General features: G+C 39.2%; 1 protein-coding gene across 3 annotated transcripts in view; it reads left to right on the forward strand.

Annotated features, from left to right (window-relative positions):
- Window positions 1–604: 604 nt before the first annotated feature.
- The window catches only part of Cp (ceruloplasmin), a 57,575-nt gene continuing 33,331 nt past the window's right edge, over window positions 605–24,848 (forward strand). For 2 of the 3 annotated variants that reach the window (XM_029537904.1, XM_029537905.1), the window contains exons 1-10: window positions 778–967; window positions 8,015–8,262; window positions 10,019–10,228; window positions 10,976–11,149; window positions 13,710–13,964; window positions 14,899–15,070; window positions 19,459–19,598; window positions 20,586–20,738; window positions 21,760–21,959; window positions 24,253–24,403. In XM_029537904.1, the coding sequence (XP_029393764.1) occupies window positions 822–967; window positions 8,015–8,262; window positions 10,019–10,228; window positions 10,976–11,149; window positions 13,710–13,964; window positions 14,899–15,070; window positions 19,459–19,598; window positions 20,586–20,738; window positions 21,760–21,959; window positions 24,253–24,403 (1,849 nt within the window). In that variant the 5' untranslated portion in view covers window positions 778–821. Of the gene's footprint in view, window positions 968–8,014; window positions 8,263–10,018; window positions 10,229–10,975; window positions 11,150–13,709; window positions 13,965–14,898; window positions 15,071–19,458; window positions 19,599–20,585; window positions 20,739–21,759; window positions 21,960–24,252; window positions 24,404–24,848 lie in introns of all 3 variants that reach the window. The other variant, XM_021197165.2, reaches the window with a different exon arrangement.

Raw genomic sequence — 24,848 nt, forward strand, 5'->3', positions numbered from 1 at the left:
ATATATATATATATATATATATATATATATATATATATATATATATTTATTTCTGAGGGTATTACTACATTGTTCAGACTGGTACTAAAATCCTGGGTTCAACAGATTGTCATGTGCCAGTTTCCCCAGTAACTGGAACCACAAGCAAATACCACCATTATGCATAGCTTATTTGTTTTGTGACTGGCTTCTTCTATCATTCAAACAAAATTATCATTTCCTTGTATGTTCTTCTATTAATTTCTACATAGCAATCCATGTCAACTTGATAAAATCTCTATAACACACAGTAAAAAAAATTTTAATGAAATTTTTATTGGCTACTTTTACAATGTGCTAAATATGTTTCATATCTTCAAAATTACAAGTAAGTTTTTGTTAGTCTTCTAAAATCATTAACAATGACATTTGATTCATTTTACCTTGGCTTATTAAAAACTGGCTCTTGGTGAGGTGCTGTAGTGCCTGGGATTGCTAGAAGAACAAAGGGAGCATTTAGAGCCGGTCTCTGCCCTCCTGGGATTTACAGGATGAATGGAAGAAGATGCAGAATTACGCATGCTGTGCATGTCCAACACAAACAGATGACATTCCTCTGTAGTTAGAGAAGCCTGGCCACTGGGAACTGTGTTTGTTTTGGTTTTTTTCCCTTTCGTGGTTTACCAGAACCAATCTGACTTGGAAAATGCTATTTGCTTTAAAGAAATTAGTTACTCTTGTGCAACATTAAATTGTGTCAGTCAAGCAAATAAAGCCCTATTTATAAAATCGCTTGTTTCTGGTTTCACTTTATTGCATCGTGGGCTCCGAGAGGGAGAAAAATGAAGTTTTTGCTGCTTAGCACATTTATGTTTTTGTATAGTTCCTTAGCCTGGGCAAGAGATAAGCATTATTTCATCGGAATTACTGAAGCAGTTTGGGACTATGCTTCTGGCATTGAAGAAAATAAGCTTATTTCAGTTGACACGTAAGTCACTATTTTTTGTTGTTTATGGGCCAAATTTATAAGTTACCTTAACAAAAATGAAGCCAACAAGGAAAGTGATTTAAACATAGAAAATGCAGAATATTGACTTGAAAATCAATGCTTTTATTGGTTTCCTTTATGTTCCTAGTACTTGTTATTGTGGGGCTGCCCTGCCTCGTCTCTCTTGGTCTGAGGGAGCTATGCCGGTTTCTTGCTCTCTCCTGTGGTTGTGGTTTCTCTCTCCTTTATCTCCCGAATGTGTTCTGTCTCTGGATGCAGAAGTTCTTTATTTTTAAACAATTAATGTATAAAATGCTAGCATGTCATTACTCGTTCCTAATGGTGAAAGTACAGTACTTTTAATCCTTTAAAGTGTCAAATATAAAAATAAAATACTACTCAAAGAAAGAAGACCCTGCATCCCTCAGTCACACTAATCTCTCATGGCTTCTGAGGCCTTATCTATGAAATGAGACAGCCCAGTTAAAACGCACAGGGCTGTTTTAAGTCACCAGGCAAAGCTCTTATAGCACAGCGCTCCCCACAGAACAAGTGCAAGAAATGTTATGTTCTCATTCTGAGGTCCTGATCAAGTATCATGTAACTTAAATGTCTTTGTGTTTTAGTTGCTTCATATAAGCAGCGTCACTATTAACAGTCTCTAAACATTTACCAACAAATGGAAACTTGGCATTCAAAGCAAATATTTAGTATGTTAGCAAGTGTATTAGAATGACAAAAGAACTCAAATGAGTGAAGTGAACAGCAGCTACTAAGACTGTCTCTGTAAAAACTGCTCTATTGAGCCAAATTATGTAACCACTGAACCATTGATGGGTACATACCATTTTGTTTACTTTTACATGTGGTTAAATTTTTCATGATAAGAAACGTGCAGTACTACTAATAATATCAGGTTGTTACTTTATTAACCTAGTAATAACCAGTAAGGAAAAGTTTTGAATTGATAACTGATTACAAAGAGAAGTAGAACTTGTGGTTTTGTAAGCATGGTTTTGAGGTCGTATTCTCTTCTGAAGAGTTGGTCTTATTCTTACAGTTTCTTTGGAGAAGCCTAACTATGTGTGGGTCATTGTTTCCCTGATTAAGTACAATGCGAGTTACCTATATTGTTAAAAAAGGTACTGGACTGAGTATGTGCCTCAGTGGTACCTAATTATGTAGAAAGTTGCACTACTCGTTGCTCCACCCACCTCTGCCATTGTATAGAATAAAAAAAAAAAAAAATCAAGTCAGTCCATCAAGTGTAAACTGCAACATACTGGCCATGTTCCAATGTGGTAAACACTGAGTATGATGAAGTAGAAGAATGAAGACGGTTGATAAGAACTTCAGGGAGGGCTGGAGAGTTGGCTCAGCAGTTAAGAGCACTGACTGCTCTTCCGAAGGTCCTGAGTTCAAATCCTAGCAACCACTTGGTGGCTCACAACCACCCATAACGAGATCTGGCGCCCTCTTCTGGAGTGTCTGAAGACAGCTACTGTGTACTTACATATAATAAATAAATAAATCTTAAAAAAAAAAAAGAACTTCAGGGAGGGATTTCTTTGTTGTCAATATTCTAATGGCATGGAGGATACGCTTAATAGGGACACTCAAGGGTGCACAGAAGGAAAGCATGACATTCTGTTTTTCAGTTGCTTTCAGCATTCTTTTTCATTAATGTTCTACAGTCTCCCGTGGCATCACCAGCATCTAAGAACCTGTAACTTTTCTCTCTCCATCTACATAAACGATGGCTGCATCTTCAGTGGCTTTGCCCATGTGAGGCTGAACTTTACCAGAGGAGTGTAGTAGCAACTTTTTCCTATGTCCTTTGTTCTAAATTAGCAGTCTGTTCAATTCAGTACATGGGGCATGATGAAGAGGCACCAGACATGGGTCTCTCTCTCTCTTCCTCATGGCACGGACAAAGCAGAGGAGAAATAAACAGGTTGAAGAATACATCAAGAAAGAGCCTAACATAAGTGGCAGGTAGAAGAAGACTGGGTTGAAGTATACATTTGATTAATTAAAGTGGAAATTTTCTAGTTAGATGTTAGCAGTTTGCGATTGGTTAGGTTCGTGTATAACGTTCCTGTTTACTGTCAGGGATATTCAACCTGGGCTCCACAAGCCACACATGGATATCACAGAACAGCTAAAGAAAGTGGCAATGTCATATTGCAATGTCAAGTACTGGATACTCCTTTTACATTACCTTTTTTTTTTTTTTTTTTTTTTTTTTTTTTTTTTACCGAGACAGGGTTTCTCTGTGTTGCCCTGGCTGTCCTGGAACTCTTCCCAAATTAATTATTTTAACACTCCCTCAAAAATAATTTTAAAAATATTAAAGGAGTGTATGGTTGAGTCAGGTGCCAAAGAAAGCCAGGACCAAAGGCTAACCGTGAGGCCTATTAACATACCCTCATATACAGCTGGCCTCCAGGCTTCCTCAGTATCTGTGATTCCTTTCTGCTCTTTTCATCCCTTCCCCTTACCTCAAACTTCTCCAACTCAGGCACTTGATTTCCTTTTCCTTGGCTTCTTTTTCCTATACGACCCTGTCATTTCATCCATGTCTCTCGGTGCTCATGGATCTCTCTTGGCTAGCTCTTAGCCTCTTTGTTCTCTTGGCTCTCTTCTCTTTCTCTCTCGCTTTCCTCCTCTCTCTCCTCTCAGTCTCTTTCAGATGTCTGTGGATGTATTCTCCCTCATATCTACAATAAAACATTTCTCCTCAACAATACTTATGAGCAACCATGTCCTCAATTTTATTCGGTAAGGTTGAGTCTAACCTGATGTACATGAGACGCTGCCTCAATTTTTTTTTTCTTTTTAAATCTTCTAAAGAGGAACAAATTTTCACTAACGTTACTGGGGAAATCCACTTACAATGCCCCATTCTCTGAGGCTGCTGAGTAAAACTAACAAGCAATGGTTGTTAAGGGACAAGCACCTCCTAAAGGACAGCTTCTCCGGACACACTAAACAACTCTAACATGTCATGCCTCCCATGCTCTGTTTGTTCCAGCACATTCCACTTCTCCTGCCTAAGAAGGTTGATTTGCATTGAATCCCTGCTGTGCTTTCAGAGCAAAACTATTTTTGATATATAATTCACTTAGGCTTGTGCTATACGCCTGTAGCTGAGCTGCCTGTAGCTAGACATTTTCCTGTGGTTTCAATATATTAAAGGAAGTATTTCTGAAATGGCCTGCAAAAAATTTCCATCTTAAAACCCTAGAATGAGACATCTATTACAGAATTCATGTTTTAATCAACTGCATAGCTGCCTGGGCTAGGGGTGGAAGACAAGAGTTGCTGTGGGGCTAGGGAGCAGAGGGGCCTCCTGCTTCTGAAGAGAACATTAGAAACTTCCAAAATTAAGGAGGACTCTGTGTACTGTTGCTGACTGGGAGTTGGAAAGGGTTACTTGAGAAGCATGAAGACAAGACTCCTGAGAGAGGCCCCCGGAAATCAGCCACAAGCAAACAGTCCTCCAAACTAAAGGCACAGAATTGTTCCTCCAACCTGACTTGCTCAGGAAGTGGATTTTTCCACGAGCCTTCAGGGGAGTGCTTAGACCAGCACCCTCTTGATTTCAGTGCCATGATGTCCAAGACACAGAACACAGACATGAGCTGTCTGTCAGAGATGACTCGTCTGACTAGGAGGTTATAAGTAGCTGTTACGTCAGGCTGCTGTGTGATAATTAGTTATTCAGCAGTGAGCATTCAGTGAAGCATCTCAACTAGTGAAGTCAAAGCTCTGCCTTCATCTGGAGACTTTAGTAGCCAAGGTAAGGATAGACCAAAACCACTTGTGAACTCTGACCTCACCAGCAGAATGGTACTATTAACTAATTATAGTGGCATTAAAGACGAATTATCTGCCATTAAGAACTGAGTTCTGATTCTGAGCCTACCAGAAATGACAGGAATCAGTGTGTTGTTGTTGTTGTTGTTGTTGTTTCGTGTTTATTTTTGTTCTTTCCTTTAAAGGGGGGGAAGGGGGCTAAAGTAGAAAATGTGGTTGCTGGGAAGGAAACCCATTCGCTGTAATGAATAGAAAGGAGCAGGTTACAGTCATCATTAGGAAGGGTTGAAAATAAATCTGAATAATTTGTTTGGTTCAGAAACCAATGATAATAGATTCTTGTGGCTAAACAGCTGACAGGCAAGGTTCCCATAAACTTCCAGTAGATGACTGACCCTTTGTCCCCAAACCTAGAACGGCTTGGAAAACAGCACCAGAAGCAAACAGACCTCCCCGAAGTTAAATATTTGATAATTTCCTAAGGAAAATTCTCACAATGCCCAGGCAAAATTGAAAAACCAGTCTGATGTGTGTGTGTGTGAGAGAGAGAGAGAGAGAGAGAGAGAGAGAGAGAGAGAGAGAGAGAGAGATTCCAAACGTATAAAAACTCCAAATATATTTTGCTTCAGATCAATTCTTACTTTAAAGGTAATTTTCATACATATTTGATCCCCTCAAAAAACAACTTTGTCTAGAAAAAAAATGAGCCACAAAAAAAGAGCAATAAGACACTAGTACAGTGGATGCATCCTGACAAGTGGACACCTGTTACAGTCTATGGGATGGGATGGAATCCTGGGTGCTGTAGAGTCACATTCAGGAAAATGGACGCATATGGTCTTTCAATAAAGCTTTAAGGCCTTGAAGGCTTCTTTAAAACCTGGACCTGTGGGAAATGTGTATCTACAGGGCATGGTAGGTTAGGATCTTTGCTAATGTTTTCAGATAAGTCTCCTAGACATGGTGCCAAACCCTGAAGACAATTTATTCTGAGATTTAGACAAATGGGTTTGAGACTCATCCAGGGTTCTTCTGGCAAATGGGAAAAGAGACACCAGCTACAGCTGGCTGTGACTGAATTTGTCTCTTGTGGGCTCCTCACAACCCAATAGACAGCCTGGACCTCAGGGATCTTCAGTGCCGCACAGCCCAGATGCTGTTAAAGCACATCTTTATTAAGATTTCTCCTGTCTATACTAATTCTGTAGGTTTGGGGTAGAATTCACACATATGTTCTGTTCTTTATCCATGGATTTTTCTGAACTCTCCAAGCCATCTCATTTTTCATTCTGTTTTTCCTTAACGCCACAAGAGGCGTGTGACAACTACAAGGCAACACAAGCAGGACACACCAGGGCAAGGGTTTGGGGCAGGATTTTACCCATAATTGATGTATCTTTTAACTGCTTTATTCTTTTTACTTTTGGTGAAACTATCACACCAGGATGGGTGTGAAGAAGCAAGAAACACCATCTCCATCATTTTCAGCAATTTTGCCTCCTTTGGGAGTCCTGGTATTTTTAGACAATTATGGGTGTTTGAGACTGTCACCCTAGAAGTCCTTAGTATATCTGGAGGGATGCAGCTCTGTTTCTACCAATCCCTTGCTCCTTCTGCTCAAATTCAGCCACCAGAAACACTGCCAAGTAGCTGTGCTTCCTGACCACAATTTCCAGATTTCTTCTGTACAGCCATAAAATGAAAAGATCTAGCACCACCATGGTGCCAGCTGACAACAACTTTCTTTATTCCTGTCACATAGCATCAAGGAACCCCACTTCCTCTGCACTGGCCACTCATCACCTTCAACCTTATAGGTTCTCGAAGTCCAGAGTGGATGCCTGTGCCAGAATACACTAGCCTGTGTGTTAAAAAAAAAAAAAAACAAAAACAAAAAACAAAAAACGCAGGTGTCTGTGTTTCACTCCCCTTTGTCCCCAGTCAGAATCAATAAATTGAGTCCAGGAATATATTTGCATATTACATAGTGCCTTAGTAGCTAACTCTTCAAGTTAATATTTAGACAACATGAGGCTAGAGTCCTAGACTTTTGGCAATCACATCTTCAACTTTTGGGACAATTCCAGAGCCCCTAACTAGTCCCATTTTTGTCTTGAAACGTGAAAACAAAAATATGTCTGACGCTTGCTGATTATCTCTAGCCAGGAAACACGGTAAAGTTTACTTTTCAATCAGGTTACCCTACTCTGTGATGATTAACTGGAACATGGTAAAGTATTGAAAATTGATGATCTGTAACAGATAGCACAGACATACACCTTGGTTGTGGAGAATCTTAACCAAGACCAGGATTTAGTTGAGTCCTTCCGAATGGCTTCATAGTACGTTCACTAACAGACGCCACTGAAAACTAACTTTGTAAGTTCAGTTTAGGTGCAAATATCAAATGTCCCCCCCTTTTTTTTTCTTGTTCTTTCTTCCTGGTTCTATTTATTATGTTGGTATATTTAAGAGAATTTTCAAATTATTAAATGGCACTAATCAGAATATAAACATTCACTATTCTATAGTAGGGAAGGATTAAAAAATGACGGTGATAATTGAAATTCAAAGGTAATTTTTAAACCCATGTATATTGTGCAAATCAACTCTAGGACTCCTAATAGAAGTGAAAAGGATAGATCAAGGCTGGGAAAAAGACTGGGGCTAATGAACTTGCTGTACAAGCATGAAGGTCTGAGTTCTGATACCCAGCACCCAGATAAAGCAGGACACAGCTGAGTGTAACGTACCACTGGAGGAAGAGACACTCGGGACTGGGGGGCTCATTGGTTAGCTGAAATGCAGAGTTCCACTGACTGCAGTGTAAGAGACTTTGTCTCACAAACCAAAGTGCAACGTGATCTAGGCAGATCCTAACATAGACCTCTAGCCTCCACATCCACATCCACAGGTAAGTGAGTGCACTCTTGTGCCTTTAATTAAAATAACTAAATAATTTACAAGATATAATTCGTTTAGTTCCACAGAGTTTTCAGTTCTCTCTAGGTTGTTACATTGTCCTCACGGAAGGTTCTCTACTAGGTGTCTGATATGAAATACCTCATACAATTAAAACAAGAAAGCCACTCAACAGCTTCCCTCTTTGTTTTTGGAGGGGTCTATACTACAGGCAAGACTGAATGTGGTGTGATCATTGATCCTCCTAAGTTCTTATGCTATCTCCAGAAATGATGGCTTCTGATGAAAGTGTCTTTTCCTTTTCAGGGAACAGTCCAATTTCTATCTTCAAAATGGTCCAGATCGTATTGGAAGAAAATATAAGAAGGCACTTTATTTTGAGTACACAGATGGCACCTTTACTAAGACTATAGACAAACCAGCCTGGCTAGGGTTTTTAGGCCCTGTCATCAAAGCTGAAGTTGGAGATAAAGTTTATGTTCACTTAAAGAACTTTGCCTCTAGGATCTACACTTTTCATGCACATGGGCTTACTTACTCCAAGGAGTATGAGGGTAAGTTCAGTGTGTATTGTAGATGGAGTTTCCTCTTTGCAGTAGGAAACCTTTTGACTTCTAGAATTGATACCTTTAGATAGAACTTATAACCACACCCTTTAAAATCACATCATGATAGTGCTGTGTTTCCTCTGGCTATGTGACTTTGTGTATTGGGAATGCCACCCATGACTAAATGGACTTCAAACTTATAATGAGAGCCACAGCTGGATCACCAGTACTTAATTCTTTATATAATAGAGGAAGAATATGAGAATGTGAGAAGCAGATAATGTACCTGACAACTTAAAAGTGGCATGAAGTCAGAGAGAAGAGAAGCGTTCAGTGTGGAAGCTGTCTTATCTTTGGAATTTTTCCACTGATCATATTGTAGCTGCTATCATCTTCCACTCTGGCCTCTCATAAACTCCGACCCAGCTGACGTGGCCTGAATAATCTCATACATCAGCCACACAGGTAGAAGACCTGTATGAGTCCCTGGAACTCACGTGGTGAAAGGAGAGAAAAGTGGTCAGCTACCCTCCACATGTGCACATAACAACAACAACAGCAACAACAACAACAACAACAACACACACACACACACACACACACACACACACACTTACACATGAATACATGTGAATAAATTTTAATTTTAAAGTAATTTTTTAGGAAGTGAATATTAGATGCTGTGTGTCTTTTTCTGAAGAGACATAGACTTTTGTCTTCTAACCCAGATAGAGAAAAAAAAAATTAGACTAACAAAATGATCCTACCTAAGTTTCACATGACAGACCAGTGAGTTTATCTAGGTTTAGCGGCAGGAGCATGGCAATGCGCAGGCAGTATCCTGGAGAGGACAGGGCTGCTCTGAAACACAGCTCCCTGAAGCACCTCACGAGTCATTTCTCTGGGTGCAGTTTTCTGAGAGTCTCCTGTAAATAAGCACAGCTGCTCTGATTGCAAAAGTGCAGAAGCCATAGCATAACCAAAGGACAGAATTCCACATTGCATCATTTTTCTGTTTTTCTGAGACAAATGGTTCGACTAATAGAACAACTGGCTACCATGCTTTTTCCTTTTTACAGCACCATGGTATGCTAGAGTATTAACATCAGTTTTCAAAAGAGCATAGTAGGCTTGTAATTTTGTTAAAGAAAAAACTTCTTATCTTTTAATGATACATGTTCCGATATTTAGTAGTTAAATATGTATGACATTTGCTTTAAAATAATTTCATATGGTTGAAGATAAAGTTGAGTGGGTTCTAGAGAAAAACCAAGAATGTTTTTCAGTTTATCATTGTTAAAGCTGGGCTGACAGGTCCACGGGAAATCCACCAATACTTAGAAGAATGTAGAAGTTTGAAAATTTCTAAAATTATGTGTACATTTTTTGGGTTTCTGTAATTATAGCACACACGCAAATCTGATCTTTTATAGGAAATTTCAAATTATTCCAGAGGGTGGTTACTTTGCTTAATGTTTTTGTACCATGACCCAAAGGTGAGAACGTCCCCTTAAATTATGGATGTCTCAGTCATCCTGAAGTGTCTGTTGTGTATAATTCAGTCAATTACCAACTTAATAAAAATCATTTCTGTGAGACATGTTGGCTCCCTAGACATTAGCCTCTCATTTCTCTTTTTATAAGTCCAAATAGGACATTACTAAAGGTCCAAAGGACAGCCACTAGATGATGAGGACTGACTATTCTTTCAACTATGTTCAAATGTACTCACTTTCTAACTCCATTGCATGCTGCGTCCCAGGAGCTGTGTACCCTGACAACACCACTGATTTTCAAAGGGCTGATGACAAAGTGTTTCCCGGACAACAGTATCTGTATGTGCTGCATGCAAATGAACCAAGTCCTGGAGAGGGAGACAGCAATTGTGTGACCAGGATTTACCACTCCCATGTTGATGCTCCAAAAGATATTGCATCAGGACTCATAGGACCTTTAATACTCTGTAAAAAAGGTATATCTTCTCACTGCTCACAATACGGGTGGCAGGTACATGGCAGTCGGTTTTCTTTTTCTTTTTCAATTTTTTTCTTAAACTTCAAGTTATTCTGTGTTGCAGTTGAGTAGATAAAGGTCAGAGTAGAAAATGACAGAAAATATAGGAGAGGCCTTGAGGACATGAAAAATGGAACAAACATTTTAGCAAGAAAATGAAGATTGAAACCAGTGCTGTGAAGAATAGGTTTGCTGGGTGTAACTTCCAGCGATGGTGTGATATAGACATACATGAATTTACTGTTTGTGACTGCCTCAGTGGCGCTCCCTGTCAATGTCTGCAGTTACCTGTATTATATTAGTAAGTATAATAGTACATTTATTCCTTGCCTCACTAAGACAGTATGACTCAAGAGTTTGAAATGTAATGTTTATTGGATCAGATCAATAATTACCCGCAACACCTTGATGTGTTGACTTGTGGCTATATGTGTGTGCCAGTAGATTTAGATTTGAGTTGTAACCTTTTCCGTAGCCAAAATACATTTAATGTTTTTGTCATTGAGTCTATAGATACAGGAGCATGCGGTGCATGGCATGTGAACCTCACTGAATGCTTCCACAAAGTGGAGTGGATGGTAAACACCCGTGTACTAAGAAAATAAATACTAGATTTATTTTAAAAGAAGCTCAAATCTAATAAAAAATTTAAGTTGAATCACATGTTAAAATTTCAGATCTACTAAATTACAAATCTCTACTTCAGGTTCTCTATATAAGGAAAAAGAGAGAAATATTGACCAAGAATTTGCAGTGATGTTCTCTGTGGTGGATGAAAACCTCAGCTGGTATCTAGAAGATAACATCAAAACCTTCTGCTCTGACCCAGAGAAAGTTGATAAAGACAATGAAGACTTCCAGGAAAGCAACAGGATGTACTGTAAGATTACAAAAGACATGTCCGTTTTGTTTTAATTATTAAGATTATTCCCTCACATGGATACTTCTAGCCTGAAGCCCTGATATCACAAACATGTTGGACTTGCAATCCGATATGTGTCTTAGTTAGGGTTACTATTGCTGTGATGAAACACCGTGATCGAAGGCAAGTTTGAGAAGACAGGATTGGTTTGGATTATACTTCCATATCATAGTCTGTTATTGAAGGGAGTCAGGGCAGGAACCCAAACAGTGCAGAAACCTGGAGGCAGGAGCTGATGCAGGGGCCACAGAGGACTGCGCTCAGTCGGCTTTCTTTCTTTCTTTCTTTCTTTCTTTCTTTCTTTCTTTCTTTCTTTCTTTCTTTCTTTCTTTCTTTCTTTCTTTCTTTCTTCCTTTTTACACTTTTTCTCAATTTTATTAGGTATTTACTACATTTACATTTTTAAATGCTATCCCCAAAGTCCCCTATACCCTCCCCCTGCCCTGCTCCCCTACACACTCACTCCCACTTCTTGGCCCTTGGCTCTGTACTGGGGCATATAAAGTTTGCAAGACCAAGGGGCCTCTCTTCCCAATGATGGCCGACTAGACCATCTTCTGCTACATATGCAGCTAGAGACACGAGCTCTGGGGGTGCTGGTTAGTTCATATTGTTGCTCCACCTATAGGGTTGCAGACCCCTTCAGCTCCTTGGGTACTTTCTCTAGCTTCTCTATTGGGGGCCCTGTGTTCCATCTGATAGCTGACTGTGATCATCTACTTCTGTGTTTGCCAGGCACTGGTATAGCCTCACAAGAGACAGTTATATCAGGGTCCTTTCAGCAAAATCTTGCTGGTGTATGCAATAGTGTCTGCGTTTGGTGACTGATTATGGCGGAAATCCGTCAATGTAATCCACTATATAAACAAACTCAAAGACAAAAACCACATGATCAACTCGTTAAATGCTGAGAAAAGCATTTGACAAAATCCAACACCCACTCATGATAAAAGTCTTGGAAAGATCAGGAATTCAAGGCCCATACCTAAATATAATAAAAGCAATCTACAGAAAACCAGTAGCCAACATCAAAGTAAATGGAGAGAAACTCGAAGCAATCCCACTAAAATCAGGGACTAGACAAGGCTGCCCACTTTCTCCCTACCTATTCAATACTTGAAGTCCTAGCCAGAGCAATTTGACAACAAAAGGAGATCAAAGGGATCCAAATTGGAAAGGAAGAAATCAAAATATCATTATTTGCAGATGATATGATAGTATACGTAAGTGACCCTAAAAATTCCACCAGTCTGCTTTCTTATAGACCCTAGGATCACCAGCAAAGGGTGACACCACCTATAACAGGCTGGGTCCTCCTCCATAAATCACTAAGAAAATGCCTTACAGCTGGATCTTATGGAGACATTTTCTTAATTGAGGCTCCCTCATCTCAGATGATGCTAGCTTGTGCCCAAGTGACTCCTAAAAGTGTCTTGACAGCCCAAACTTTTACTTAGTTATCAGGCACAAAAATAATGAAATTGGGTTATCTATCCTTCAGAACTTACGTGGAAAATTAAATACCTTAACAATAATTAGATCCAAAAGTATGCATGTTATTTTCCTTTGGCTTCTTTAAAATGATCTTCATGTAAAAACTGAGAAAACAATAACTATACTTCCAAATTAGAAGATGAAATTATTTCCGACTTTCTATCTAAAAGTTTTTGTTTTATTTCATTGACCTGAGTATCTCCTGTCAATTCATTTTCAGCTTTTCCTCTGTTATCCTGTTAACACGAATAGACATTTAAAAATATACCCAAATTTCTAGTCTGAATGGATCTGGTTTGTTTCCTCTGTCACACCTGGTGTATTAATGGTCCTTAACATTCATGTTTCTCCCCATGCATTTCCTAGAACTGCCCAACTGAACAGTGATCCTTAGCGTTCCCCCAAGGGTCTCATTCCATAATGCTTTTGAACTTTCAGGGTCTCCTGGTTCTGGTCATTTCTGCCCCTTCCTGAATTCCCTTTCTTTCTTCAAATCTCTTTGAATTTTGTCTTTCAATCTTAGAAACATTTTTACTTGTTTTTTTGTTATTACAAAAGAAATTCATAAAAGTGAAAACAGTTTTAAGCAAAAAGAAAACATAAATCATTTGTCCTTTGCCTATAAGCATAGTTAATAACTTATTATTAAGTAACATTTACTACATAATCTTTAAATGAGTAATTTCTATCTGTATATGGATGTATCCATATTTATATGCACACATATATAAAACCAGTGTTCATAGTTTATAAACATCAGAGACCCTACAAGTTTTGTTTCTAATATCGCATTTAATATTCATCTTCAGTATAGTATTGACAATGACCTTTAGCCAGAATTAAAGTCCAAAAATGAAAGGGTATGTTATTGATTAGCAATGTCTGGCATGGATAAGGGGGAAAAGGTAACTTCTGTTGTGACAGATATTTCCTATACTAAACTGATTTTATATTTTGTAAAGGTAACTGTCACTAGCCCAAGCACTAATGTCTATGGGGCAAAAATTCTAATTTTGACTTGCAGCTATAAATGGATATACATTTGGAAGCCTCCCAGGGCTCTCGATGTGTGCAGAGGACAGAGTGAAGTGGTACCTTTTTGGTATGGGTAATGAAATTGACGTGCATTCAGCTTTCTTTCATGGTCAAGCCCTGACCAGCAAGAACTATCAAACTGATATTATCAACCTGTTCCCTGCCACCCTAATTGATGCTTATATGGTGGCCCAGAATCCTGGAGTCTGGATGCTCAGTTGCCAGAACCTAAACCATCTGAAAGGTAAGATGCTTTTACCTCCAGTTAGCTGCCAGATGTAAAATAAAGTAAAATAAAATAAAATAAAATAAAATAAAATAAAATAAAAGCTGTGTAGTAGTTAATTTACTAGTAGAAGGTAGAAGGAAAACAAAACCAATAAGTTAGTTAAGTAATCTGAACACTGAATTATTATCTTAGTTTTATCTCCATGTTTACATCATAATGAAATAAGAGCAGATAAGCTTGGAGTGTTCATAATGAAATGTGGAAAAAATATTATTTTTCTAAGATACAGACATGGGTTCTGACATGAAAACATAGCATCATTTGTAGTTTCTCAACATATAACATACAAAATACTGTAAAAACAGATTAATATGTTATGCTGGAAAGTAGCTTGGTTTTTGTCAAGTAAAACCAACTTTTTTTTTCATCTTTGATTTGTCTTTTCTTTGCCTTAGCTTGTAAATGTCATTTCTCTCTGGGGTGCAATGTATAAAAACAAACTTAGTTCTTAAAACATATTTGTGAATTTTATCCCTAGAGGAAATCAGACTTTGAAAATTTTACGTCTTGAAAGGTAATTCCCTCAAAGACTATTGTTTTTTTTTTTTCTTTTGTTTTAAAACAGCCAATCCCTTCAAAATAAAAGACTGATTCCGTTAAAATTTGAGTGGGTATGTGACAATGAAGGTCCAGACTCTCAAGAAAAATCCCACAAACACTGATATCTTACTTTGAACACATGCATGCTTCCTAATGTCATAAATACACAAAAATCCATACATCCACAAAACAGACATACATCTGTTTTAAAAAATAACACCCTGCCGGCAATCTGTGAACAGACGTTTACCATGCTTTACTGTATTGCCTGTGTGGGTTGATTCAGTTTCTATGTGCCGTCTCATCAGCAGTTGTCACCATCATAGGAGTCTTGCCCATGTTCTTTCAGCTGGGCTGCAGGCCTTTTTCCAGGTTCGTGACTGTAACAAGCCCTCGCCAGAGGATGATATCCAAGATAGGCATGTGAGACACTATTACATTGCGGCTGAGGAGGTCATCTGGAACTATGCTCCTGCTGGGATGGACACCTTCACTGGAGAGAACTTAACAGCCCTGGAAAGGTAGCGTCACACAAAGACCATGTCCTTTAGGACCAAGGATGTCGGGTATTTATTTAGGGCTTACTGCCGTACATACGTTTTCTTCAGAGAAATGTTTATTTACGCCCTCTGTCCAGTTCCAACTCTGGTTGTTTCTGTTGGTATTTATTAGTTAGGAGTTCCTTATATTGCCTGAATATTATTCCTTCATCAGATACTCAAGAGAGTATTTTCTCCTGTTGTATAGTCCTTCCCTCTCTATAGGGTATCCTATGACACACACAATCGACCCTTTGGATATGTCAGGCTGGTTTTCATAAGATGATGCATTCTTTTCAGTCTTCCTTTCTTTTGTTTTGTTTTGTTTTGTTTTGTTTTGTTTTGTTTTGTTTTGTTTTGTTTTGTTTTCAAGACAGGGTTTCGATGTGTAGCCCCGGCTGTCCTGGAACTCACTCTGTAGACCAGGCTGGCCTTGAACTTAGAAATCTGCCTGTCTCTGCCTCCCAAGTGCTGGGATTAAAGGCGTGTGCCACCACTGCCCGGCCCTCAGTCTTCCTTTCTCATCTGTAACTTTCCATAAAGAAGAGAAGGTGATATCTTAAAAGTCAGCAGGCATCATGGAGATGGCTCAGTGGGTAAAGGTGCTTGCTGCCAAGACTGGTAAACTGAGTTCCATTCCCAGGACCCATATGGTGGAAGGAGACAACTGAGTTTTGAAAGTTGTCTTCTGACCTTTATATATACACCATGGCATTTATTGGTACATATACACAAAGTGTATACAAGATTATACCATTAATCTATCTCTACTCACGTCACACTACTGCTTCACAGAATCCTTGTCTGTGATCCATCTTTAAATCTTCCTTTTTAAAAGTTTTTTTTTTGAAGTTTATTCTGTTTTACCCAATATTGGAGTGTTGGGCCTGGCACAACACAGACTAAAGCACAGACTTAAGTCCCAGGCTACACTGACAACCACACACAACAACTCCCAAAGCTGCATCTCCAACCTACAAGGCTCTTACAAATTGCAGAGTTGTATTTCGATTTTTCTTAATGACATTTCTACTTGGTTGAGGCCTGTGCACCTCAGTGTGTCCAAACTGAATTCACTGTGTCCTGTGAAAAACAGTTTCCTCTGCGGTCAGTGATCAGTGTTATCTGAGTCGCCCATGTGCTGAGGTCCAGAACCTACATTGACCTGACCCCCATTCCTTCACCAATGCTGCCTACTCCCTCATGAAGTACTGAATCATCGAAGTCTAAGTTTCTCTGAAAGCTGTCTTCTTTTCCTCCATCCTCTTTGCCAATATGACCAAACTTCTCACTGTCTTTCATGAAAATTGTAAAAATTGTCTTCTGGCTGGCCTTTCTCATATTGTATTTTATTTCCCAATGTTTTTTTCTAAGCAGCTATTGGAGGGATTCCCCTAAAATATTCATACTGAAGCCTTAAACCCTTCATTCTTGCCATGGAATGGAATACCTAAACCTTAACCAGGTCCCCTTGCCTACCTCTATCTCTCCAAGCCTCATTCCTTACTCCTCTGCTTCTGCTGTGGTTTCTGGGCCCATCTTCTTCAACCGTGGGCTGCCATATGGGACTGAGCAAATGAACATGGGTATCACAAACATTTTGTCAACAGTAAAAGATTCTTAATGCCCAACAATCAAAATAATTTTTAAATTTTTTATTAGATATTTTCTTCATTTACATTTCAAATGCTATCCCACAAGCCCCTTATACCCTCCCCCTGCCCTGCTCCCCTACCCACTCACTCCCACTTCTTGGCCCTGGTGTTCCCCTGTACTGGGGCATATAAAGTTTGCAAGACCTAGGAGCCTTTCTTTCCAATAATGGCCAACTAAGCCATCTTCTGCTGCATATGCAGCTAGAGACACGAGCTCTGGGGGTGCTGGTTAGTTCATATTGTTGTTCCACCTATAGGGTTGCAGACCCCTTCAGCTCCATGGGTACATTCTCTAGCTCCTCCATTGGGGGCCCTGTGTTCCATCCAATAGCTGACTGTGAGCATCCACTTCTGTGTTTGCCTGGCACTGGCATAGTCTCACAGGCGACAGCTATATCAGGGTCCTTTCAGCAAAATCTTGCTGGCATATGCAATAGTGTCTGCATTTCGTGACTGATTATGGGATGGACCCTCAGCTGGGGCAATTTCTGGATGGCCCATCCTTTCATCTTACCTCTAAACTTTGTCTCTGTAACTCCTTCCATAGGTATTTTGCTCCCTATTCTAGGGAGGAATGAAGTATCCACGCATTGGTCTTCCTTCTTCTTGATTTTCCTGTGTTTTGCAAATTGTATCTTGGGTATTCTAGGTTTCTGGGTTAATATCCACTTATCAGTGAGTGCATATCATGTGTGTTCTTTTGTGACTGGGTTACCTCACTAAGGATGATATCCTCCAGATCCATCCATTTGCCTAAGAATTTCATAAATTCATTGTTTTTAATAGCTGAGTAGTACTCCATTGTGTAAATGTACCACATTTTTTGTATCCATTCCTCTATTGAGGGACATCTGGGTTCTTTCCAGCTTCTGGATATTATAAATAGGGCTGCTATGAACATAGTGGAGCATGTGTCCTTATTACCAATTGGAACATTTTCTGGGTATATGCCCAGGAGAGGTATTGCTAGATCTTCTGGTAGTACTATGTCCAATTTTCTGAGGAACCACCAGACTGAACAATCAAAAATTTTTAAAACCATAATATATCATGAATCCAAAGTGACTTTGACAGTGCTTTCCTCTGTTCTGTCACACAGCTTCTCTGCACCCTTGGATTCTTATACACACCGTGCCCTCTCATGCCTCTCTGTGTCATCTCACTGCCTGTATCATCTCACTGCTCTGTGTCACACAGCTTCTCTGCAGCCTTGGACCCGCATGCACACCATGCACACCTTGCCCTCTCATGCTGCTCTGTGTCATCTCACTCCCTGCAACACTGCAGCTAAGATTCAAGTCATTGTGTTATGAATTACAAAGTGTTCTGCTATTATACACAAAATCTCATTGTTTCACCACTCCCTCCCCCCAGCATGCAAGTACAAACTAGCATACCTTTTGTTACAATGTTTGTTTTTAAAAATTGCTGTTCGAGTTGCTGACTTGAGTTACACACACACACACCATTATTACATGAGTTTTTGTTTGGGATTAAAGCAGAATTTCCAGTGGTTTCCAAAGACTCTGAACATACTTGTACCATTTGTACTATATACTTTCATACTAATGATTATAAACCAAAATATGAATTTGTTCTGAAAAATGTCGAAGATGCTATGTTCTGCAGTATCAGATATGTAGCCAATACTTATTTCGGTAAGGATAAATAAACACATCCCTCTCATTAATATGAGATTTTGCTTTCATTTTAAATAAATGCCAAAATTATATGTATTTCAAAATTTGTCTTAAAATAAATTTATGGTTTCGTATCCTATCATAACAATATTTGATTTGTAAACCTATTTTATATATCTCTGTACCTGGGGTCCTGTAGAATTTTCTCAGGCAGAAGAGAGCTTCTAGTGAGCAGGCTTAAGGAGCCTTGCTGTGGAACATGGCATACTCATGCCATACTTATTCTTGCGCCTTTGAATCTCCCAGACTGTTAACTTTTTTGTAATCTTCTGGTAGATTCTCTCTGTCACCCACACATTACTCCAATAACTCTCCTTTTACCTCAGTGTCTTAGGAAATCATTGCTAATGGTTTCAGTAGAGTGGCCAACCTGCCTTTTTTCAGGAGAAATGCTCTACAGCACTCAACTTCTTCAGCTCCTATAACCAGAGCGAGGGTCTCCTCTGAGAAACGTGTGATGCATCTGGACGAGGAGTTAGTTCACTTACCGGTCATTATTTCACCAACACAGTACAGAGGTCCTGGCCAAAAAGCTGGTGCCAACCCATTTGTCAAAACAAAAGAAGAGATGACTAGGGTGACTCTGTAAATATCTTCTCACTTTCTAAAATTGAATTTCTTCATTGGTCCGTGGGAAGAAGACTAGCAAGAACACGATCACGTGACTTCTATCAAATAAAGGCAGGCAGTAAGCTGATGCTCATACCCAACAAAGAGCAACTGTTATGGAGTGGGGTGAAGAGTCTACTGTAGAAAAGGGGTGACACAGTCATAGCGAAATTTGTTCTCATTTCACTTTAAAATGTAACTTCCTCCTTGATTTTCTACTTCTTCACCAAACCTCAAGAGTGGTCTAGATCTGTGGGCTTCCTAATGAGATGAGTGTGGACCATAAACCATGGCGGCCATGCAGTATGCACTGGCCTAACTCCTCTCTTCAGATAGTATCTTAAATAAATTGTACCTCTGTTCTAACTCCACACCAGAATCAACCCCCATTTTTTCCTTTTGGCAGTGATTCAAGGGTATTTTTTGAGCAAGGTGCCACAAGAATTGGTGGCTCTTATAAAAAAACGGTGTATCGTGAGTACACAGATGGTTCCTTCACAAGCCGAAAACAAAGAGGCCCTGATGAGGAACATCTTGGAATCCTGGGTGAGTCTAAGCAGAACACACGTGACTGAAACACTTTCTTCTTGGCTATTGCAATTTCAGGAAGAACAAAAGTATCAGGACCTGAAGCATGATTTCTAGGTAGAAGCTGGGGAGATTGGTACCACCCGACATAGCAGCTCACTCCTGTCCCCAAAATTATCAGTCATAAATTTTCACTTTCATTATATCATGATGACTGCAAACGAGTGCTTATCTCTTCAGAGAGATAAGGGAAATTGTTTGAGTTGGTTTAAATAACTGACTTTCTCAGAAACCAAATGTGGGCTTACTAATGACCCAGGCTGGATCTGTCCCAGAGGCTGCTCCCAGTTCCAAGTTCTCTCACAACTGGTAAACACAGTCTAGACTCAAGGGTCAGTCTTTCCCTTTATCTACTAGTTGGGTGGCTTTTGAATGTGACTTAATTTTCTTTGCCTGCTCTTTTCTATAAAATTGAAACAATAACGGTTATTTTCTTATGAAGTAAGGGTTAGATATTAGATATGAACACTCAGAAGAAAGGATAAGATAACCTCAATAAATGTCTTTTGGAATATTACACCAAGCATTTGTGTACTATATAGCTATATCTTTACTCTACAATTGGTAACATTAATTTTAGAGTTTTAAATTTCAAAACACTATTATCTGTCACACCCAACTTAAAGTTACCATAACTGAGGTCAAAGGCCACACAGCCCAGATCACTAGGTTGAAGAAAGTGTAGATACTCCAGATGTTTTTGTAGGTGTGTAAGTACTATAAACTAGCTTCCTGATGTGCAATTTTTACGTAAAGAAAGACAATAACCAAAGTAATTTCTCTCAAGTTGGATAAAAGAAAAAATCCTTGCCTTTTTTCAAATTTCCTACATTGTAGCAATACTGGACTTTTAAAAACACCAAGCTTTCCAATGTGCCACACACACAGCTACAATCTGTATGTCCCAGGATGAATGAAGACGACTAATGCTCGCTTTGTTACTAGGTCCTCTCATTTGGGCAGAAGTAGGAGACATCATTAAAGTCACCTTTCATAACAAAGGACAACATCCTCTCAGCATTCAGCCAATGGGAGTAAGTTTCACTGCAGAAAATGAGGGAACATACTATGGCCCACCAGGCCACTCCTCACGGCAAGGTGAGTAGGGAACTCAGTCGTAAGAAAGCTGAAGGCAGGATACCAACGACTACCCATAGTACTTTTAGGAATAATATAAACAGAAAATAAAAGCATTTTCTATACTTCCCAATCAGTTTACAGAATTTTGTTGTGTCTTAATTGGAAAACTACTATCAATCCTAATAAAAATTTAGTTAAGCTGTATCAATTATATATTTCTGAAATACTATTAGGTGAATTTTTTTAAGGTTGTGCAATGTTAAGGTTAGAGTCTCATTTTAGGATATTTGAAAAATACAGAAATCTATAACTGAAATTATTAGTAATCCATAATTTCATATACATATATATATTCAATACTTCTGCTTTCATCTGTGTATATATAACATAATTTAAATATGGTTGAGTTTATACTGTATAAATATACTGGCATTGTAGTTTTGTGGTGTTTGCTCTCTTACTATTATAAACATTTATTAATATGATTTCAGTGATACAAAGTATCCACCAATGCAAATATGTTCAAATATTTTTTATTGAGGCTTATCAAAGAAATCTCCTAATTTTGCTACCAATTACAACATGACTATAGGCTGGTTATTGAAGCTTTCTGGCTTCAGTTTCAGTTGAAATTTTAGATAATTTGCAAAGGATTATAGGTTAAGTTCATTTCAATTCTACTATTACTTTCTGTTCAGTTTGCTCTACAGAAAATGAGCTGATTACCCCCTATTTCCGGGTACTGTTGCACCTGACAGGAGGATAGAGGCAATGGCATTCACCTTCAACATTAGTTCTGCTTGAAAGAAAATAGTTGTCTTCCATATCTGAACACAAAAAGGGGGATCAATTCTAGGCAGGCATTTGAGGCTTCTTGAGTTTACTATACCAGTCTGTCAAACGTTACAGGGTAGCACAAGAGGGAATTCTGTCCTAGTGGGGCTCAAGGAACCCTACCTATTCTGTGGCTCGGTAGTCACATTTGAAAGCACATATGTAACCTCTCTGTTGTGACCATTCTTATATCCTCATCCTCAAGCAGCTTCCCATGTGGCTCCCAAAGAAACCTTTACATATGAATGGACTGTCCCCAAAGAGATGGGACCCACTTATGCAGATCCTGTGTGCCTATCTAAGATGTATTACTCTGGCGTTGACCCCACCAAAGATATATTTACTGGGCTTATTGGGCCAATGAAAATATGCAAGAAAGGCAGCTTACTTGCAGATGGGAGACAGGTAAGCCTGGGCAGGGGAGAGGGAAAATGACACCTAATCTGTTTTAAATTACACTATAGGAATAATTATAGGCTTTAAGGCACCAAGGAGTTTTGTATTATTTTAAATTTTTCTCCGATTTATAAGATTTGTATTATGGTTGGGCATAGTGATATACACTTGAGATCACAACACTATGGAATGGTAAGGCAGGAGGATCAAAAGTGTGAAACCATTCGGGCCTTCATAGTAAGATCATACAGTTTTAAAAGTATTATGTACTTATTTTCTCATAGAAATCTCTCAAGTGCATCAGAAATTGCATTATATATGGAATTCATACTGTTTTGTGATAAAATTAGCAATAAGAAATAACCTCTTGACTCACCACCACGATCCCATCTTTTTTTTTTTAATCTATAAAATAAGTATTTTATGATGTATCTCTGGAGATAAGAGATCCTGTCATGTGATCTGTATACATATAGTCCCAGCATTTGGGAAGTGGAAGGATGAAAATAAAGAGCTCAAGACTATCCCCAGCTAAGCCAGGCAGTGGTGGTGCACGCCTTTAATCCCAGCACGTGGGAGGCAGAGGCAGATGGATTTCTGAGTTCGAGGCCAGCCTGGTCTACAAAGTGAGTTCCANGACAGCCAGGGATATACAGAGAAACCCTGTCTCAAAAACAAACAAACAAACAAACAAACAAACAAAAAACAGACTATCCCCTGCTACCTAGAGGGTGAGGCAATTCTGGGCCACATGAGACCCAACAAACAAACCAAACAAAATTATACAGCTATGGTCTTCTAAACTGGGCATGGAGACATATGCCCTGCAGCTCTAGTGCTTGAGACAAAAGGACCACATTTAGCCAGGAGCAATGGCACTCATCTTTAATCTCAGCACTTAGATGCAAAGGGAGGTGGATCTCTGTGAGGTTGAGGACAGTCTGATCTATAGATCCAAGTTCTAGGACAGACAGGGCTACACAGAGGAACTTGTAAACCTGCCTCGAAAAATAAAAACAAAAACAAAAACCAGAAAGGGAGTGGGCCGGGCAACCATATTTGAGACCAGTAGTAAGAACCTTCCCATGGAGATAAAAATAAGTATCCATTCACCCCAAATAGGTCATCGATGGCCCAAAGAAATGATCCTACCCACATCTAGCTCAGTGAACTAGTGACTTTACTGAGTTTATTTACAGGAGCATGAATATCTTAGATGTATCTAAATCACCAAGAAACTCAGACTAGGCAACCCTTATCACTAATACAATTTTGTGAAGGATCTAACTGTCAACTCTGCACGTTAGTTAGCCGTTTTCACTTTGACAATCATGTTCCACTTGAATGAATCATAAGAGAAAGACAAATAAGGCTTCGATTCTCTTCCCTGAGAGCTCATTTGCTTTGGTTCCATGGATGCACTGTCTTCTGAATGATTAGACCATTTTCTAAACTATAGAGTATTTGTATGAATCCATCTTCTAGCTCCTTGGCATGCCATTTCCTCACTGACGATGATCTGTGTGGCCTATAGGAATTCTTACTGGTTTCATGAATGTGGAGGGCACCTTTCCTGATTCTTGTACATAGATATTCCCACATTAGTTTTTTATCACTGCAACAAAACATCCAAGACAAATAACTAAAAGGATGGGGGTCTATTTTGGTTCTTGGTTTTAGAGTGTTCAGCCAGAGACAGCTAGTTCCATTCCATTTGGGCTGTAGTAAACATGCATATGTTAAAAGAAAGCTCTTCATCCTCATGATGGAGACACATTGATTGCTCATCAGATGGCCAAGGTGTGTACAAGAGAAAGGGAGAGAAGAGGGAGATGGGGGAAAGAAGAAGTAGGACATTAAGGGAGAGAGAGGGGGGACAGATTCTACCATATTCAAGGGCACAATCCAAGTGATCTTGTCCCTTCAACTGGGACTAACTAAAGTCTCCATTACCACCCAATAGCCATCAGCTAGGAACCAACCCTTTAAGAGATGACTTTCGAGACATTTCAAATCTAAACCACAACTCATGTATTTGAATAACTTATTTTAGTGGTTCAATTTGTATTGGTAATATGGGCATGAAGGAAGAAGAAGGTTACCTTAGTAAACCATAAATCCTCAACAGACACCAGTGAAAATTTGAGTGGCTAAATGAAATATGTCATTGGTCAAGTTTTAAAGGGGGAACTGAAAAACTTCTGTTTGCGTTTCTTGAAGTGGTTTGTACACAGAGGATTGTACTGAGAAATCTTTTGCTTTACTTGTCCTGTGTTCACCTCATCGCTATTTTGATTTGCAGAAAGATGTAGACAAGGAGTTCTACTTGTTCCCCACGGTGTTTGATGAGAATGAGAGTTTACTCTTGGATGATAATATCAGGATGTTCACAACGGCACCTGATCAAGTGGATAAGGAGGACGAAGACTTTCAGGAGTCTAACAAGATGCACTGTGAGTACTGCATCTCTTCCTCCTGCCCAGGCTACTTCTGTTTTGCAGAGATAATGGTAACAGTTAAACCCCAGTGAACAGCATCTGTCACGACTCTGCATCCATTACATAGAACAAATACTTGCTAGTGCTCTGAAGGCAATATCTTTGGTTATCAAAAGCAAACAAACAATAAAACAAGCAAAAAGAATCCCACTTCAGAATAACCAGATATAGCATACAAGCTAATTTGATGAATGGGTCGTCTATTCATTCATTCACTTATTTACTTATTGGGCTTTTTGAGACACACTTTCTTTTACGTAGCCTTGACTTTCCTGGAGCTGGCTCTGTAGACCAAGTTGGCCTTGAACTCAGGTATATCCAATGTGTCTTTTAAAAAAGAAGGAGATGAAGGAGACAAAGAAGATGAAAGAGGAGGAGGAGGAGGAGGAGGAGGAGGAGG

Source organism: Mus pahari, chromosome 4, assembly GCF_900095145.1.
Source record: "Mus pahari chromosome 4, PAHARI_EIJ_v1.1, whole genome shotgun sequence".
NCBI classification, from domain to species: Eukaryota; Metazoa; Chordata; class Mammalia; order Rodentia; family Muridae; genus Mus; species Mus pahari.